At 34.2% G+C, this 18,987-nt stretch overlaps 1 protein-coding gene across 14 annotated transcripts in view; it reads left to right on the top strand.

The window, feature by feature from the left end:
• The window catches only part of PPFIA2 (PPFI scaffold protein A2), a 296,261-nt gene that overhangs the window by 234,621 nt on the left and 42,653 nt on the right, over positions 1-18,987 (top strand). For all 14 annotated transcript variants that reach the window (XM_085221991.1, XM_085222064.1, XM_085221997.1 and 11 more), the window contains 9 exons: positions 1,422-1,643; positions 3,274-3,420; positions 5,400-5,534; positions 12,412-12,495; positions 12,857-12,988; positions 13,886-13,948; positions 15,666-15,757; positions 17,309-17,444; positions 17,915-18,135. In XM_085221991.1, the coding sequence (XP_085078117.1) occupies positions 1,422-1,643; positions 3,274-3,420; positions 5,400-5,534; positions 12,412-12,495; positions 12,857-12,988; positions 13,886-13,948; positions 15,666-15,757; positions 17,309-17,444; positions 17,915-18,135 (1,232 nt within the window). The remainder of the gene's footprint in view (positions 1-1,421; positions 1,644-3,273; positions 3,421-5,399; positions 5,535-12,411; positions 12,496-12,856; positions 12,989-13,885; positions 13,949-15,665; positions 15,758-17,308; positions 17,445-17,914; positions 18,136-18,987) is intronic.

Here is an 18,987-nt window from a genome sequence, read left to right as displayed (position 1 = left end):
TTGAATGCTTTTCAAACAACAAACTGAACTAAGTTTTTTCAGTTACCATTGTCATTTTGCCTAGGTATCTTGCAGGTAGATCAATGATGGTTCAGTGTCATAAAATTTCAAGATAATATGTGATACATAAAGCAGTTTTGGAGCTGAGTTCTGTGATGTAGTGAATTCTTAGAGTAACACACTTTAATTCAGTGACCCACAGAAAGGCAGGTGATCTTGATTTGGATTTGTTTTCTATCTTATTGGAGAAAGAATAAAGTCAAAGCCATTAAACAAAGTAATGTTCTTTGAATTTATTAGATTTCTCTATAAGCATATTTTTGACAACAATAAGGCACAAGAACTAATGAGTGAAAACTTGTTTTCCTCTTAGATCTTCCAAATCATATTTTGTATTTGTCTTGCTATACACCTTACCATCTCACAAACAATAAATACACTTCAGGACCAATATTCTTGAATGATGCTCTTTGAGACTGATAACCTATATAAAATAACACAGTGAAATAATTTGATCTTCTACTGCATGATATAACTTTAACTAGTTAAATTGCACCTAATCAAGAAAAGTAATAATAATTTTTCATACTTTGATTTTGGTTTTCTGTTTTATAGCTCAAAAAAAAAGATCACTATTGCTTGGGTTGATCTTCTCATTTCTGTTGTTGTTTTGACATAAGAATTAAATTCATGAGAAACCATGGCTTAGCCTATGTTGGGAAAGGTTAGCATGACTATATATTGTAATAAAGAAATGCCAGAAAGTCCTGCTACTGAACACACTTCTTTCCTGGAATCATTTATGTGCAATATATTTCATATTCCTGGGATCAGTTTCCAAATGCAGTAAAACATTCTGGACTTGTTATTTTTCTTTAAAACAGTATTCACACAGACCTTTCAACAGTGCATAAATTACTTTGGCAGAACTAATCTGTAATGTAGACTTTAGCATTATATTGACCAGACTCTCAGAATGTTCTAGTAATGTGAATTTGTGACTTATTAGTGTTGCCTACTGTTATATGGCTTATTTTGCAAATGGAATAAATACTGAGTAAGTCTCAATGGTGCACAAGTTTAGCGTAAGTGTATACATTTTGGTTCCTAGTACTGCTACAATTAATATTTGAATTGCCATAACGAGAAACTAGAACTATTTTAGTGTACCATTCTGCTGTTAATGCAAATATTTACATCTTTGTGTTCTTACATTATAGAATATTTGATATTAATTAATATTGTTTTTTTTCAGTTTTTAGTACACATACCTCTCACCCACAGTGAAAATTATTGTGTTTTTTTTTTTGCTTCTCCTAACTACTATTGTAATGTTTACAATAATCTTGATTTTAGAAATTCTTTTCATAGGGTCTATATTAAAAGAGAAATAATACATAATGTCACTTCTCTATTAACAGCGCTTGTCGAATGGCTCCATAGACTCAAATGATGAAACCAGTCAAGTTATAGAACTCCAGGAGCTACTTGAAAAGCAGAACTATGAAATGGCACAAATGAAGGAACGTTTGGCTGCACTGTCATCCCGGGTGGGAGAGGTAGAGCAGGAAGCAGAAACTGCCAGAAAGGAGCTCATTAAAACAGAAGAAATGAACAGTAAATATCAGAGAGACATTAGAGAGGTAAGGAGTTCAGTATATGTACCTCACATACCTTGCCATTTTTTTCTCAAATATCGATACGAGCTGACAGGGATCAATGAATATGAAAAGCAAACTGGAGCAATGACAAAAGCTCTTGTACATAGGAAACACAAAATTTACAGTAAGAAATAATTGTACAAACCTTGTTAGAAAACGGTATTCATAGAAGTGGGTGTGTGTGTGTGCAACTCTAATAGGAAGGTCTCTGTTTTAGAATTGCTAGAGCACATATTGGCAATTATTTCAGCCATTTCCACATTTTTATTTTTTTTTTTTGAAATAGATTTAACAGAGATGCTGGTCATGTGGTAATGTAAACTGCATTTTTTAAAACTTTGGGCCATTATCTAAATAACAGCATTTAATATAATCAGTTATTATCTGTATTCTTGTGTGACAGCTTCATGTTCCAATATGCTATTCACTTCTCTCAATAAATCAGGCTAAGACATTTTTCACAGCTATATGTAAGCATCAGAGAATATCCATGTCTGGCATGGAAATATATTGCAGTTTTTTCTTTTCTACTCTTAAATTTGTGGCCCTCCGTGGTACTCTCCAGAATATCTTATGTAGAAGTTGATATGTGTGAATGGTTGACTTCTGGAATCTATTTTAGTATTTAAAGGTAGAGTAATTGTAACATTCCTTTCTACAGTACAGGTATTTTATTTATATGCATGTTATTTGTGTTTGTGTGTGTTTGCACATTATAAAATATTTAACCTAGTATTCCTAGTTATCTGGCAGAAATGTTCCCTCTGAACTTCTGACACTACTGCAACATGAAAGCCTCTTCTCATCTATGTGCTGTTTCTTTTAAAATACTGTATGTTCCTTATAAGGTTACAACAAAGTTTGCACTGATGTTTCTCCTTTTCCACAGCTGCTCCTTATAGAAGGGTCTCTAAATTCTTCACTCTCATTTACTTTCTGACAAATATTGATGTTTCCTGGACATCTTGATTGCTGCTTGCTGTTGCTGCCACTTCTGTCTTGCTTACTCTTTGTTTCAATCCTTTGTTTCCTGAGCGAAGTGGTCATAATACATTTTAATCCTTATCCATAACATATATGGGTAATGTACTTGTATGTCATGGCTATGTTACGTATCTAGCACTGTGCTCATTTGCATTGCTGCAATTTAAAGAAATGTCATCTGCTGTCTGTTACATGTACTTTGGCAAAAATTTTATCAGAACCTAAGAATAACAGTAGGTATGCATATACATTTTTCACGATATCACTATCCTATATTTGTATTATTATGCAATTATTTCATGCTTTCCATATTCTGATCAAATAACGGTCAATTTTATAAAATCAAACAAGTAAATATAAGCCAATTTTGCTGTGCTTACTTGCATGGAAAAATGTAGAAACTAGAAAAATATAAAAATGTGGGAATTGTTTTTCTGCTCTACTCAACAGCTCCCTCTTTAAGCATCTTTGGTGCATCAAACCTGAAAAGGATTAATTTCTCCTTAAAACAGAAAAGTCATGCTATACACACCTTACTGTTTGCTGTTAGCAGGAAGAGTAAACTGGTATAAAATGATGCGCCCTTTTAATTGAATGGTTCTTGATTTTTTTTTTAATTTCATTTTAGGCAATGGCACAAAAGGAAGATATGGAAGAAAGGATCACTACACTGGAGAAGCGCTACCTCAGTGCACAGAGAGAATCCACCTCCATACATGACATGAATGACAAGCTGGAAAATGAACTGGCAAACAAAGAAGCCATCCTACGTCAGGTGCAGTATCTGTATTAGTCGGTTATTTTCTTCATACATAATAAAAATTAACACGAAAGGGGGGGTGTATCTAATGCATGAGATTTTTACTGGGCTAATCTGCTCTTTTTTAAATCATGTTAATCTAAAAAAAAAGTTGGTTTTTTTCTTCTCTAAGCTTCATGTTAGCTACTACGACCATGAAAACCAAGCCAATGTGTGCATTCAATGTTGTGAAATAACTGTTTTCTAGCAGTGTCTTGCATAAATGTACAATATCACAGCCCATAAGTAAAGGATCGTCTTTGTTTCTTATGTAATGATTTTCTAAATTTGGGTGGGTTTTTTTTTGTTTATTTGTTTTAAAGAAAAATGAATAAAAAAGCATAGCCAAAAGAAACACTTCTGCAGGGAAAAAACCTCACAAATTTACATAACATAGTAGCACATTAAGTGTTTAGAATCTACTACATAGTTAAGATTTTATGAAGATAAACTATCTATGAATATCTTTTAGAAAAGAGCATAATGGAATTTTGCATTTGTCTATTGTGGTGCTTTGTTTCCACAGTGAATCCAAAAGCTGAAGTATAATGTGAATAGAAAACACTTTTATATTTTGAAGAATACAAGGTGAACTAAAATAATATGAAGTTAGTATCATTTAAAATGATATTAGATGATAAAAGACGAAATTGCCCTTAACCTCACCTTCAGTGTCCCCAAGTTTTTTTTATTTTTCCTCACCTATCATATCTTTAAAAAAAAAAAAAAAAAAAAAAGTGGCATATGGGAAGTAAGCCAGTGTGATCTGATAGATCTGATAATCTATTTCTATGATTGTATGCAGATATATTTACACCTATATGCACACACAACTCTGTGTGCATATATATGTATGTGACTACATAGTCAGGGAAATTAAAGTATCAAAACTCAAATACTGCAGCTTATGCCAGTTTCTTTTGACTACTTCAAGATATATCTTCAGTTCTTTGGGGCGGGCAGGTTAGAAGGGAACGATAGAAAAGCAAAGTACGCCCATCTGTCCTTATAGTCTTCATTACTGGTAATGTAAATCATACTGTGCCGTAGAGAGCTACCTACTCAAAGCAGTGATCAATACAACTACATTTTGAATATATGCAAGCAGACTTTAAGTTCACTTGGAAGATTTTCATATGAAAAGCCTATTTCTTCATGCTTTTGGAGAACTGAAAAACAATATCATATCCCACTCCTTTTTCGTGATGGCTTCTATTACTTGGAACAAACAGGAAAGCAGGTAACAATTATCCATCCATTAGAAAATTCTTAATCATGATAGATCTCAGTAGGTCAGAAAATACCACAGTTATCAAAAGCCCTACTGTTTCTCTTTAATAGTTATCACATATTAAGCAATTTCACGTTTGTAAAATGAGACAATTATAGCTTCACAATGAATAATTTCATTGAAACCTTAAGTAACTGGCAATAGTGAATGAATTAGTTGAATAACAAGTGAGTAACAAGTGTCAGTCTTAACATTTCTAATTACATTGTTGGCATTTGTTCAACAAACTCACAGTGAGTTCTGTACTTCTGGAATTGTACCTCTTTCCCATTTTAGCTTATATACATAAACTTTTCTGTAAGGTGGATGAAATACTTCCATTTAGAAATTTTTCATTTTACTGGCACCAATACTTTTATTTTGCTTAGATAAACAACACATCGACCAGAGGAGGTTTTTATTCATCTACATAAGTACCATTTTATGATACCTTTTTTTCACCATCATATGATCCTGAAGCCTCAAATCACTCATCATTAATAAAACTGGCAGCCTACACAGTTCCATGCTTGAGGTAAAACTTTTCCAGTAAGTTCCCCCAGGTTGTGGAATACCTAAGCCTTTACAATGAGTTTTGATTTCTTCCCTGATACCTAAGTAATTGAAGGAAAGTCTTTATTCTAATTTCACTGTTTATAATTTTTCATCTATCTTTGGCCCTCAGCTGGAAGACAAAAACAGACAGCTGCAAGAGCGTCTAGAGTTGGCAGAACAGAAGCTCCAGCAGACGATGAGGAAGGCAGAAACCTTACCTGAAGTGGAGGCTGAACTGGCTCAGAGAATTGCAGCTCTGACTAAGGTACTGCCCTGAGAAGCAGGTCCATTTCAGAAGCCCCATTGTTTAACATTAATTTTCATCTTGATTCCTCAAGGATGAAACAAAAGAAGTGTTGAGCTGATTTGAAAACAGATGTCTTCTGATAAGTATGTGCCACAAGTTCCGTATTAACCAGAAATGGTCTCACTGCCATGTTTCCAATTCTCACCTTGTGATAACAGATAAAGTAGTTACCTGTAAGATAACCTATGTTGTATTTCCAGTATATGCAAACATTAATTAGCCTAGGGAGATCTATTTTACTGTGCAAAAGTTAATGATTTAAGGATTTTTTTTTTTTTTTAATAAAAGGCATATTCCTTCACATACATAGTTCTTCTGAAAATTTTCACACGTCAGTTGTAGGAAACAAAAAATATTCCAATAAGTGCTACAAAAATAAAGCATAATGGCAGCTGGGATGATTTGTACAACACAAACGAAGACAACTTGCAGTACATACTTACAGGGCTTGTTTGTGTGGTTCTTTGAATTCAAAAAGACCAATGTGAAACTGGAGAGTTCAAACTGTGTATTTTGTGATAACAGTTTATTGTAGAAAAACAGAAGGTAAAAACAAATTTTTAGTAAGACAGTTTTCATATTTGTTCACTAATATTTTCAGGTTTGCGTGTGCTTAATACTGTAGTTCAGATATTTCCAGCACCATAAAGACATATAATGACAGTCTGAATATTCTTCCTTTTTTAAAATCAAGGAAATTAAAATGCATTTAAGAGATTAGTACATAGCACTGTTTTATCTTAGCTATCATTTTTTCTCCATTGCCAATGACTGTTTCTACTGTTTCTAGAAATTTATACTCCCAGTAATTTTCGTATTTAATGGATTTATGTTTCAATTTTCATGTATTTCACTTTATAGTAAAGCCTTAAGTGCAGAGCACCTCATTAATAAAGCTCGATTACAAAAAAAATTAGCTAAGAAGTAGAAACAGAAAAGATTTGGAAGGATTTTTTTTTTTAAATGTTTTATTAAGGCAAGACCATTATTCAGTAATCAAGATTTTGTGCTGTCCACTTTAGGTTTATATGAATGGGTGGGATTCTGAAAGGCAGACTGAAAATGGTGGAAAAAAAAAAGCAGCAGCAAAAAGAAAATTACTTGAAATATTAAAAAATATAACTGCATTTTAACTAAGAATCAAAAAGAAAGATGCACAAAGGTTCAATCCCTTGACAACATTTTCTTTCAATTGTATCTGATTCAACAAATATTCAGATTATCTAATGCCCTTAGCAGTTTAAAAATACTATCTCTTATTTTAAGATAATTTTTTCTGAATAACTTCTCCAGCAATTAGGCACCACTAAGTGTTTTGTAGTCTCAAGTACATCTTTTCTTACAACTGCACGTTTCCTTGAACATAAATTAATGACAAATATTGTAAAAATAAGTCTCATTTCAATTGTGCAGAATACTCAGAAACTTCCATAAGATACTGCTGTTATTGTAACCATAAAGCTGCAGTAGCTGTGATTAGAGATCGGAGAAAAGAGCTGATGGCCACCCCATTTTACTTTGATGTACATTTTCAAAGCTTTTGCCAAGAAAGAAAATCTAAGGAGTACATCTGACTGTAAGACTAGCTCATTCCATTCTTCTCTAATTACAGAAAACAAAAAGAAGAAATTAATTGTATTTAAAATTCTATCTTTTTGGAATACATGCCATGAAGAAGAATGTCAGAATACAAGCTACATAAGGCTATGGTTTATACATTTTATGTATGGCATGTTTGCAAAATATAGAACTTATTAAAGTGTTGCATTGACAGCTCTGAATCTTCAGGCCCGTTGCTTTTCATGAGTCACATAATGGTAGTTTGGAACCAGTCACTGCAGCTTAAGTTGTTTCATGTTGTCTAACTGGGATAGTTACCTCCCAGCTTGCATCGAAAGATGCAAAACCTATCTGAGGGACTGAGTAATGTTAGGTCATTTTGTCTACACTGAGCTTTCTTCCAGCATAAAAATCGTTAGTAATACTCAAATTAGCTGGCTTCAGGCTGCCTTAAGTCTGCCTACCTGAGCTGTGGTCACTGAAATGACAATGTGCATTAAGTAGAAGATGAGTCCCCTGATTCAACTACCCTTTCAGCTCTGCAAAAAATTCAAAATTTTGATTCTCCTTTCTTTTGTACTACCTCAATGAAAGTGGCTTCACTGAGATTAATGGGGTTACAATCATGTGAATGAGGTGAGTTAAGCCTAATATATTTTACATGTTTATCAAAGGAAAGTACTATCGGATAACTGGAAACCATGACTGCTTCACTGTGGGTAAAATATAAGATTGGTTATTTACATGTGGACATAAACCAGAACAAACATATTTTGGAGTTGGATGTGATATTTTTTTCTCACATTTAAAATATGCATGCTACAATTCTGCATTCAATTTATTATACTCTTCCTCATAATTAACCTGGGTTGGGATTCTCCATTCTGTAGAATGAGATCCTTCTGTTGTGTCAGTTTAAAAACTTGAGTTACTTTTCTTTCTTTCTTTTTTAATATGGGCTAGTGAATGTCTTTTGCTACTTTTCCATACCCAAACTAGTTCATAAGGAGTGAACTTCCAAAAGTTTGGACTGTACAGTGAACTCAGATAAGTACTCATAAATTTACCTGAATTATTCAAACTTTTCTTTGGCTTTGTTTTCACTGTGTTCTGCCCATTGGGTGAGCAACTGGAGGGTTAGTCAGCCTGTGGCAAACTAACCTGGAACAGCATGATCCCATGTACTGTGCTGTCCTGCCTGGCTGTCACACTGGCATTCTGTCTGGTCATGACAAGTAGCACAGCTCTCAGCATGTATCCCAAGGTTTAGACTACCATGATTCATTGAGCCACCTTGTACTCACTCTCACGGGATTGGTCTGTTTGTCTGCCCTAGAGAAGAGGCAGTTGATAATAGAAACAACCACTCTCCAGCATTAACTAAAACCTTTATTTGTGCTGGATTATGTTTATTTCCCATAGACAGGACAGATATGGTAGCAATTAGCATCTTAAAATGGCTAGTCTGTCAAGCAGTTCCTCATTGCCTATATTTAAGGAACAGTCTAATGGAGACAGCAGCATCCACTTTTTTCCATTTGGTCAATCCCACCAGCACTCACTCTCCTCTTGGGTGCTTGTGCAGCAGGGGTTCCACGTTCACTCCTCTGATCACAAGACAATGTAATTCATTTTAATTCATCATTCCTGTATACAGGTCACCAGAAATACTAACAGTGCCTAATTAGCTGCATTAGGAAAGCACTGCCATGATTTTGGGCACCAGCTCTACATAATATAATCATAATAAAATGTATTTAGCATAGTAACACATTCTGCTTATTTCAAAGGTGAAGAAAAATGATATGAAAGCTGGAGGAAAGTGGGTCCTCATGCAAATGTTGTGATGATGTTGGGATCTGGTCTGCATTAGATAGGGAAAAAAATTACAAGAAAGTGGAAAGAGAAGGGCTATAGATCATAGGGTGCAAATGAGATGAGGAAGGTCTCCTGCAAGCAGTGGATGTGGTTAAGTCAAAAATTCTTTTGAGAAGCATGAAGAAAGATAAAATCTGTTAGCTGGAGAAGGAAGTTGAATAATCTTTGGGAAACAGAGAAAATCTTCTATAGGGAAGGAAGCCCAAGAAAGCTCTATATTTACAACACCTCTTTGTCTTCTGAAACCACTCCTCTTCTTGTGCCTCCAATTCCATTTTGTCCTATTTGATATGAGGAGGAAGTGAAAAGCAAGCTTGTTGGAGCTAGCTGAAAGGCACTCCTTACTAAACATACAAGGTATAGGAGGTAGTGGGGAGACACAGGAGAGACAAGAATGTGTGGATATCTCATGACTGAAAGATTGGGTATCAGGAAAGGAGTAACTTAAGCCAAAATGTTTTTTCATTATTCGTAATGGGCTAGAAGTGAACATGTAATAAGTAGTGTATAACTTTTTGAGCTGTTGTCACTCAGTCACCATGATCACTTGTTTTCACCTCCAATTGCATAGCTCAGTTCAATAATAAGTTATTTTATTCTTGAATAATTCACTCATTCAAGAGATAGATATAAGAATATGTGCCAGAAGAAGCTAGAAGAAAATATGGATACAGTACATATTCAAAAATCTCAGTCTCAAAACTATGGAAATTGGCTTGTACCACTAGAAAAGTTGGAATTTGTTGCTGCAGCTCAGCATGAGGAAGACAAAAGGATAGCACTTGTATTATACAGGTGCCTTCTGCATCAGTATGGCTGAAATTGGATTTTTTTCAACTAAGATGCAAAGGCCTAGAAAAAGTGCAGTGCTAATGGTAACAACTAATGGGAAATCATATTTGGACTGGTTTCTGCCAAAAGGGCAATGAGAGATCTTGAAGGCCTCACCTTAAGAGCTTATTCCACCTAAGCACATTAAGAAACAGAGGTGCTGCTCTTTCCTACTTGAGCTCTTTGTCTGTTGGTGAGTTTCAGCAAGTGAAAGGGAAAGGGAATGTGTATGTACATTTCTGTCTTCCTAAGCCTAAGTAGCTTTAGACAGGCAGTGGTGTCTAATTGTTTAATGTCTTAAATACAAAATAATTTGGCTCTTTCAGAGTAGCAAAGAATTTGGGAATAAGCAGACAAATCCAAATAGATAAGGGAAACATTAAACATTAAATACTCAAACAAGTGTTTAGAATAATTGCATTTATTTTGACACTAGGACACTGAATTTTAAATTTTACTGAATTTTGAATTTTACGTAAAATTCAAAAATAAAATAATCATAAAAGGATTGTCACTGGTACAAATCATAAAAAACAATTTCAGGTAATGAGTAAGTCCAAATAAACAGCAGGCCTGCTTCATGCTCAGAAACAATAACTGAACTTATTAAATAAGCTTAGTTATAAAATCTATTGAGTGCCCCTTAACATTTGCAGAACTTTGTGAATATGTGTAATTTGAAAGGAGTGTTACTGTCAGTGATCTTCAAATTTATTAAATATTCTTGTATTTATACAAGGACTTTCTATAACTATTGTCTTCATATCAAAATCTGCAGTTTATACTTATAAAACTCTAGACTATAATCTTGTTTATATTCTGATCTTTTAGTCCTGATAATGCTACTAAGTTTAAGTTTAGTGTGATTATAGGTTATGACATATAGATGGAATTGTGTTGGCATCTATTCATAATTATTCTTATAAGTCATTAATAGAAAACAGCATCTGAAAAAGTCTCACTAAAACACAGAGCTGTAAAACTACTATTTATTGCTCATATTCAAGCTTTTTAAATCTAAAGATGGAGTTCAGAATCTCTTTCTGAGGGTAAACTTGACAGAGTGAAATATTCAGCATTTGACAAACACAAACTCACAATTCAACTTCATCAGTAGCACTGTCTATACACCTTATGCACATTCCTGTTTTCATAGCAAAAAGTCTAGTACAGTACTGTCTTTTTATTAAGTTTTGGGTGTTGGGTTTTTTTTTTTTTCATTTTCAATAGTAACATAGGCTTGTTTGATATGACAATAACATGAATATTCATGTTCTGCAGCATGTTCTGTTGACCTAATTAAGGTCACCTTTGGTCAGAAGTAGTAATGAATCTTTGGTTGGATTATTATTTCTATATTCAGTAATGACTTTCCATTCCTATTAATGAATTTTTATTTATAGGTTCTTCTTTTATCAGATGACCTTGATCTTGTCAAGGGATCCACCAGGGTGGATCCTTTCAAAGGGATGAAAACCATATTGTTTATTTGGACAAAAGGACTTACATAGTGTATTCTAAGATGGAATACTGAGTTTGTCTCTTCTGACATTCTTTCTGTTTCCTGGAAGACAGGAAATGTACCATAACATTGCACAACTCTATGATTGACCAATCCATAAATTTTATAGTAATGCATTGTTTTCATTTCTAGAAAATGATAGAAAATTATAAAGGACTTTCTGCCATTGGCCTCTCAGAGTCTTGTTCTGGTGTTTGGTTTGCCATCATTCCAAAAAACATTAGATTAGACAGTATTGCTTTAAATCCACTCTGTAGTAATATGTCATCAGCCAGCCATCACTAACCTTGAACTTCCATGTGTAGGTTGATAGCTTTTTTAGCATTCCATTATTTTTCAGTTTCTCCATACCAATTGCATCATATCCACCAAGTATCAGTGTAGTTTATTCCACATAAAAATCTGTCAGTTAAAAGTATTAAATCTTCAATCACACTTTTCTTTTAAGCATTCTGTGCTGTGTTCTGTTCAGTATCAGTGTCTTTAGTTCTGATTTTTCAATTTTGTCCCTCTCCTTTTCCTTGACTTGTTAGTCTGATCCAACCTCTTCTACCTCATCTGGTGATTATCAATATGTTATGGAAGCTAAACTACAAGAAATGATCTCCATACGTAGGAAGGTAGTCCTACTGGACTTTACTTTCTATTGCTAAATAGAATCCATCTGATTTGTTTTCATTTTCTTTAACTTTTTTTTTTTTTTTTTAATTGATAATCAACCATCGTGCAGTTCAGTGCTTCAGGAGCTTACAATTTTACGATGGCAGGTTTGTGTTCAAACCATGCACAGTCTGCATGTTACATTTGGCTGATTTCATTGCTCATAAATAACTCCAATGTTTTGCTGATGCTTGGATGTAACAGGCCTTTGTAGCTGACACATTTCAAGCAATGCTGTTCAGCTGCCTGTTTAAATAAAGTTTCTTTTCTGAAAACTAAGTTTGCAGTTAGTAGTAGCTTGCTTTATGTTTTGTTTAAACTTCACTGAGATAAAGACACACAAAACTGTTTGAATTATAGAAAGAGTCTTTTTATTTTTTACAGGCAGAAGAAAGACATGGAAACATTGAAGAACGTATGAGACACTTAGAAGCTCAACTTGAAGAGAAGAATCAGGAACTTCAAAGAGTATGTGTATTGCAGGCAACTTCTCTGTAATTTCCCTCTTTTAATTTGTCAGTATAGTGCAACTTACGCACTCCAACACACAAATCTATCCACTGGTAAATGTTTTATTTATAGAAGTGATGGCAGCATCGTCACATTTTACTCAAATATCTTAATAAACTAGTTTACATCTCCTTGCAGCTTTCAAACTAGTTTGCTTTTGCGAAAATGAATGTGCTTTAGTCAATAACTGTTACTGTATTACCTGTGGAATTTATTTAAGTGTGTTCAACTGCCATAAAATCTTTACTTTTTGGAGCTACAAGTCTGCAGTGGTTAATTTTGGACCTTGCAAATCTGTCTCTTCTATTCTACATAAAAGGCAAGGCAAAGAGAAAAAATGAATGAGGAGCATAACAAAAGATTATCAGATACTGTAGACAGACTTCTGACAGAATCCAATGAGCGTCTTCAGCTGCACCTAAAAGAGAGAATGGCAGCACTTGAAGAAAAGGTACAGTACAAAGAATAAAGTTTCGCTCAATAAATATTCTCTTGTATGAACCATGTTCTACATTTATCAAGATGGAAGTATCATGCAATTTTGTATACAACAATTGTGACCACAAATACAATCTAACTCTTACATTCTATACATTCAACAGGTCGTGCATGTATGAGCACAAGAGTGTTTCCATGATCAGCCTGAACTGGAAATTCCGTGTATTATGAATTCCCGCTTTATCAATGGGGAGCCTGATTAATTGGCTCATGAAGGACTAGGGCACAGTGTGTTACGAGGGAGTGAGATAAAGGGGATTAGAACTGAGAAATTACCATGTTTCAGATATGCCATCAATCCTGAATTTTAGCTTGCTGATTTTAACTCACTTCCTCTGGATACTGCCACCACAGGAAGAGAAGAAATGTTATTTACAGGTTTTCTGTAATGAGCTAACTCTGAGAACTTTTTATTTATCCTTCTTAATCCCTCTCTCTTTAGTCTGATCTAAGGGGAATCTTTCAGTATGTTTATTCTGAAATCTTTCACAGGATATAATTCAGGTTTACATAATTGAAACAAAATGTTGTAACAAAGCAAGATATAGGCCTGCCAAAAGAGGACCTGGACAAAATAATTGTGTAAGAGCATGATGGTTGCTCACCTCAAGGAAAATGAAAAGTTTTTGCTCTTTTTGAAAAAACAGGTTCATACATTTTTGAATAATTTATGTATTCAAACTGAAGCTTTAAAGGATTTTAGTTCTACAGTCACGTGAATATTCAGGCTCATTTCTTAAATTTGCTAACTCTTATATGGAGATTACCTGCATTTGGTGATCTCTGATATATAACATTTCTCTCATTTATTTCTGCTTATCTTTGTTTCATTTTTTCATTTTATTTGTAGAACGTGTTGATTCAAGAATCTGAAAGTTTCCGGAAAAATCTGGAAGAATCTTTACATGACAAGGTACTATTAAAACTTATTTTATCTGTTCTCATAAAAAGTTAAATACTTATTATTTGGACATAAAATACACTTAATCATCCATATATCATGTGAAATCTTCCCGGTACTAATGATAATTCCTTTAATCACAAAGATGTTTTCAATAGCCAATGAGGGTCTCTAATAAGTCTTCTGAGATAAATTCATGGTTGAAATCCTAGCCTCAGGAAGCCAATACTAAAATTCATATTAATTTCACTGGCTCTGTTATTTTTGTTCTATTAGATTTAATTCTGAAAAAAAGAAGTCTTCTTTAAGAGACATGTGCACGTAACTGGTTACACTTTCATAGTTAAAAATGTAATTTTTTGTTAGATGCAATTCTTAACAGATGCTGTGGCATTATGCTAAGTCTAACTGAAAGTGTCTTTTCTTAGTTCATTGCAAATTAACCCCTAATACTGCTTAGTGAATCAGTCAAATTAATAATAAATATTATTCCAATCCCAAATATTAAAATTTTCTTTTGTTGTTATAGTTGTCTTGAGGGCAGCGGGATTCACAAATCCAATATCTGCATTCAGATTCACAGAAGTGTTTTTTTTTAATGTATCAAATCTACTGAAAGACTTTACAAAACATAGCTCAGTTCAACACTAAAATAAATGTGAAATTCAGTATCCAAAATCAACAACTTTCAGAAAAACAGCAAAAGAAGTATCTGTTCAAATCAATTGTCATTTTAATCTATATTCAGATAACCTTCTAGAAAGGCAGAAAGTCTGAGAAAGGAGCTCATGAAATTGTCTGTGCTCTTGGCAGCTGCCGATATTTTTCTGAAGTGAAAGAAGCAGTTTAGAACTTACTTAAAGGGAATTTATACTGCAGTAACTCTTTTAGAGTAACTTATTGAATATCTACTGCTCTACAATATTATTACCTTTACATGATGTAGTTTATTGACTGATTTATTTGATTACTCAAATGTAAGTATACCCTAGTAAGTGTTGTACTCACCTGCATAGATGTATTCTTCCCACTACCATTTGTTTTATCTTTTCAAAGTGCATGAATGATTTTGTTAAGGAACGTTCTGCAGGCTTTCTTTTCAAAGCAAAGGATAGGAGACAATTGTTACAAACAGCACTTCTTTTCCCTAGTCATTAATGTCATAGCTTTTTTGTTATTTCATTCCCAAATCCAATTTTTTGGCACACTTTAATATTTCACAAGCAGCATAATGTACTGGAGTTTTAGAAGCTCTCAGGAGTGCGCTGTGAAGCTGCGGGTGAACAAAAGACCTAAAATCTGGTTGTCTCTAAGTCTGTGTTTCTGTTCGTAAATAAAAAGGCAAGGAACCAATCTCTATCTCTAAAGGACAAATGGTGCATCAGAAGCCGATCTATGCTTGGTGTCCAGTTAGTGCACAAATCAGTGTTGTTTTTTCTTTTCCGTGCCATAGTGTCGAGAAAAAAAAATCAGGTTTCAACTATAAACTTGTCCTGTCAACTCCTGCAGATAGTGGTAAAATGACAGGGAGACTGATGCAATCTCCTTTTGATGCATAGGTCCTTTAGCAATAAAGAGGCTTGAATGAGTTTCCTGCTTTTCCTTATTGTAGGCATATCTACATTCAGTGTATTTTGTCTCAGTTATTTAGTCTTATAAGGTTAGTATCTCAGAAACTTGAATATATTTTGGATCGCAATTAACTATGTCTTCCTATTCTGATTTCCAGGAAAGACTTGCAGAAGAAATTGAGAAACTGAGATCTGAATTGGATCAAATGAAATTGAGAGCTGGTTCTTTAATTGAACCCACATTGTCAAGGTAATGTTTAACGCCAAATGTTTCCTCATTTTGAATTGAAAGAGAAGGTAAGCATAAGTGTCAAGCCTTTAAAATAATGCATTCAGACCACGTATAATCATGTATTTCTTTTAAACTATAGGATCTATGGAATTATTATTACTGTTGTTTTTCACTTTTTTTTCTATAGGTAAATGGGGCCTTGTAGTAGTGAGTATACACTGGAATATTACTGTGATTAAGGGAAGTCTTTGAAATTATAGTGTTTTTAAAAGTGTAGCCAAATACCCTTTTTTTTTTCCCCCAGGAGTTTTTGATAATAAAGTTATTACCATCACTGCATCTAAGATTTTTTTTAATTATTATTATTATTTTTATTAGTAAGAAATAACACAGCTTTGCCTAGTGTGTAGGACAAGACCATACAATTTCAGCTGAAGGCAGTACTCAGATTTGAGAACATCCTAACAGGGCACTGAACAGTACTGCACTACTAACAGCTGAAATCAATTTATTATTCTAGAAAAGCAATTATTCTTGCCTAAATTTCTTTTTGCCCTAAAACTCAACCTTGAATTTCTTTCGAAATAATACTTCTCATAAAATGACAAAACATCCTGAGTTGAAAGGGACCCACAAAGATCACCATGTCCAGCTCCTGGCTCCACAAAGAACTATCCCAAATCAAACCCTGTGTCTGAGAGCACTGTCTAAACACACCCTGAACTCTACCAGCTCGGTGTCATGCCCACAGCCCTGGGCAGCCCGTTCCATGCCCACCGCCCTCTGGTGCACACCCTGTCCCCAACCCCCAGCTGCCCCTCCCCTGACACAGCTCCATGCCGTTCCCTCAGGCCCTGTCGCTGTCACACAGAGCAGAGCTCAGCGCTGCCCCTCCGCTCCCTGTGAGTGAGTGAGACTTCAGTCAATATCTGTAGCTGTATTACCTGCGGAATTTATTTAAGTGTGTTCAGCTGCCATAAAATCTTTACTTTTTGGAGCTGCAAGTCTGCACTGGTTAGTTTTGGATCTTACAAATCTGTCTCTTCTTGCTTCTGTATTCAAAGCCATAGACATGTCCTAAATGTATTTTTGTGGAAAATTTGTAGGTACTTGTTCTTAGATTTCATATTTCTCTCTAGTTAAATCTCTCAAAAAATATAATTAGAAACTATGCTATTTTTCAAAGGGCAGTTCTCCAATATTTTCATAATGGAGAACTGTAAAAATGTGTTATAGTTACCCTCACTCTTGAACAACTTATTCGGCAGCTGGTTGTGCTAATTATCTTCATGTTGAAGATAAAAAGACTGCAAGTTCTTCCGTACCAAGTCCTTAATTTTGAAAAATCAAAGCATTTTTGTTAATATAGTTTTATCCCTTAATTTTATAAAATTATTTCAACTTTTCACTTCTTTTGTGTGTGACATGTTTTTGTCATTTATTCTGTCATATGTAATATTCTGTTCATTTAAAAATGAGTTCCTAGAGTGAAGGCCATTGGATTATTGTTGTTGTTATTATTGTTACTACTACTGGTCACTCATTTTATTTCTTCAACTCTTTTCTCAGACCTCATCTGGACTCATCAGCAGAGTTGAGGTATTCTGTGGGCTCACTGGTGGAGAGCCAGTCTGACTATCGGTCAACTAAAGTGATAAGGCGACCTAGAAGGGGACGCATGGGAGTACGCAGAGATGAACCAAAGGTTAATATCCAATTTATTTTCCTATATGCTTTAAAAAGAGAATGTTTTTCAGGCTGTTAAATTTAAGGCTTGTGTATTTCTAGAAAACCGAATAAATGAATAAGCACGAACACCGAGAGTATTTTTTTTTCTATTTATACATAGATCACTGTTGTACTAAAATGAAGGCAGAAAACATTGAAGTTCAGACACCAAAGTTTAAGCATACTTGACTATTTGTCTTTTTTCATTATCTTCACAAATTTTCCTAACAATTAGCTTTACACAGCATTAGAAATTATGTGAAAATACTTTACATCCTCCACAATGCCAATCAAATGCCTTCTTGCTGTAACGTTGCACATATTAATGGAGAACTAATTACTGAATAAGTATTCTTAAATGTTAGTTACTTTCCTTCTCCGTTTTATAGTTCAACTTTGCAATTGTTTTCTGTGGAATAAGACATATATATCCTAATTCCTGCTTAGGTAAAATCACTTGGAGATCATGAGTGGAATAGGACTCAGCAGATTGGCGTTTTGAGCAGTCATCCATTTGAAAGTGACACTGAAATGTCTGACATTGATGACGATGATAGAGAAACGCTTTTCAGCTCCATGGACCTCTTGTCACCAAGTGGCCACTCTGATGCTCAGACACTGGCCATGATGCTTCAGGAGCAGCTAGATGCAATCAATAAAGAAATCAGGTATGTAGCCTTGAACGAGGTGTGGTGCATTTCTTGATTACAAATTTAGGCTCCTTTCAGTGCATGAGCTTAGATACCATTCATAACAATTTGGAAACCACTTGTACATTTAAAGGATTGATAATGTATTTGATTTATTCTGTATTTATTGTGTGAATAGAACATTGATTTCTGTATTTTCTGAGAGTAGGGAAAAAATAGTTTACTTTCAAATAAAAGTTTCTTGCAAAGGACCACTGGGCAACTAAAAAGAAACACATAGGAGAATGCTGACACATGGCAAATTTGACAAAATTCTATTCATAATCTTTTCAAGATCTTTCTCCCTGTCCTGTATAAATAACTACTCACAAATTACCTCCTATGTGAAATGCTTTATTTCATTTCCTGTTCATGTTTTCTTCTGGTAATTTTTCCAATGCTACATTTCATATAAGCCACATTTTCCAAGAAATTGTTTTGATTTTCTATAGAACACAGTTTTGTTGTTGTTGTTGTTGTTGTTGTTTTCATGCACCTGATAGGTTATAGTACTGGGAAATAGGTAGTGAAATAATTGTGGCTTGCTAGTTTTTATGCAAATTTAATGGAATGATAGAGAATTCAGTAACATAATTTATTTAGGGTATTTTTGTAAGTGAAATCATGTTTTAGGCTGAAAACATTCTTACATGTTTTTCAGGAAGAGTAACTTTTTAATAAGTTGATGCATCAAGAACATCATTTCTCTAGAAGATGTTATCAGTCACTTTTGGTAATTCTATGGACAGAAAGTGTATGTTTAGAAATACAATCAAAACCAGATTGCCTTTCCAAGATCTCAATCTTTCTTTGCAAGGTAGTTTTGGAAGG

Source organism: Meleagris gallopavo, chromosome 1, assembly GCF_905368555.1.
Source record: "Meleagris gallopavo chromosome 1, MGAL_WU_HG_1.1, whole genome shotgun sequence".
NCBI classification, from domain to species: Eukaryota; Metazoa; Chordata; class Aves; order Galliformes; family Phasianidae; genus Meleagris; species Meleagris gallopavo.
This window is presented reverse-complemented; position numbering and strand designations above follow the sequence as displayed.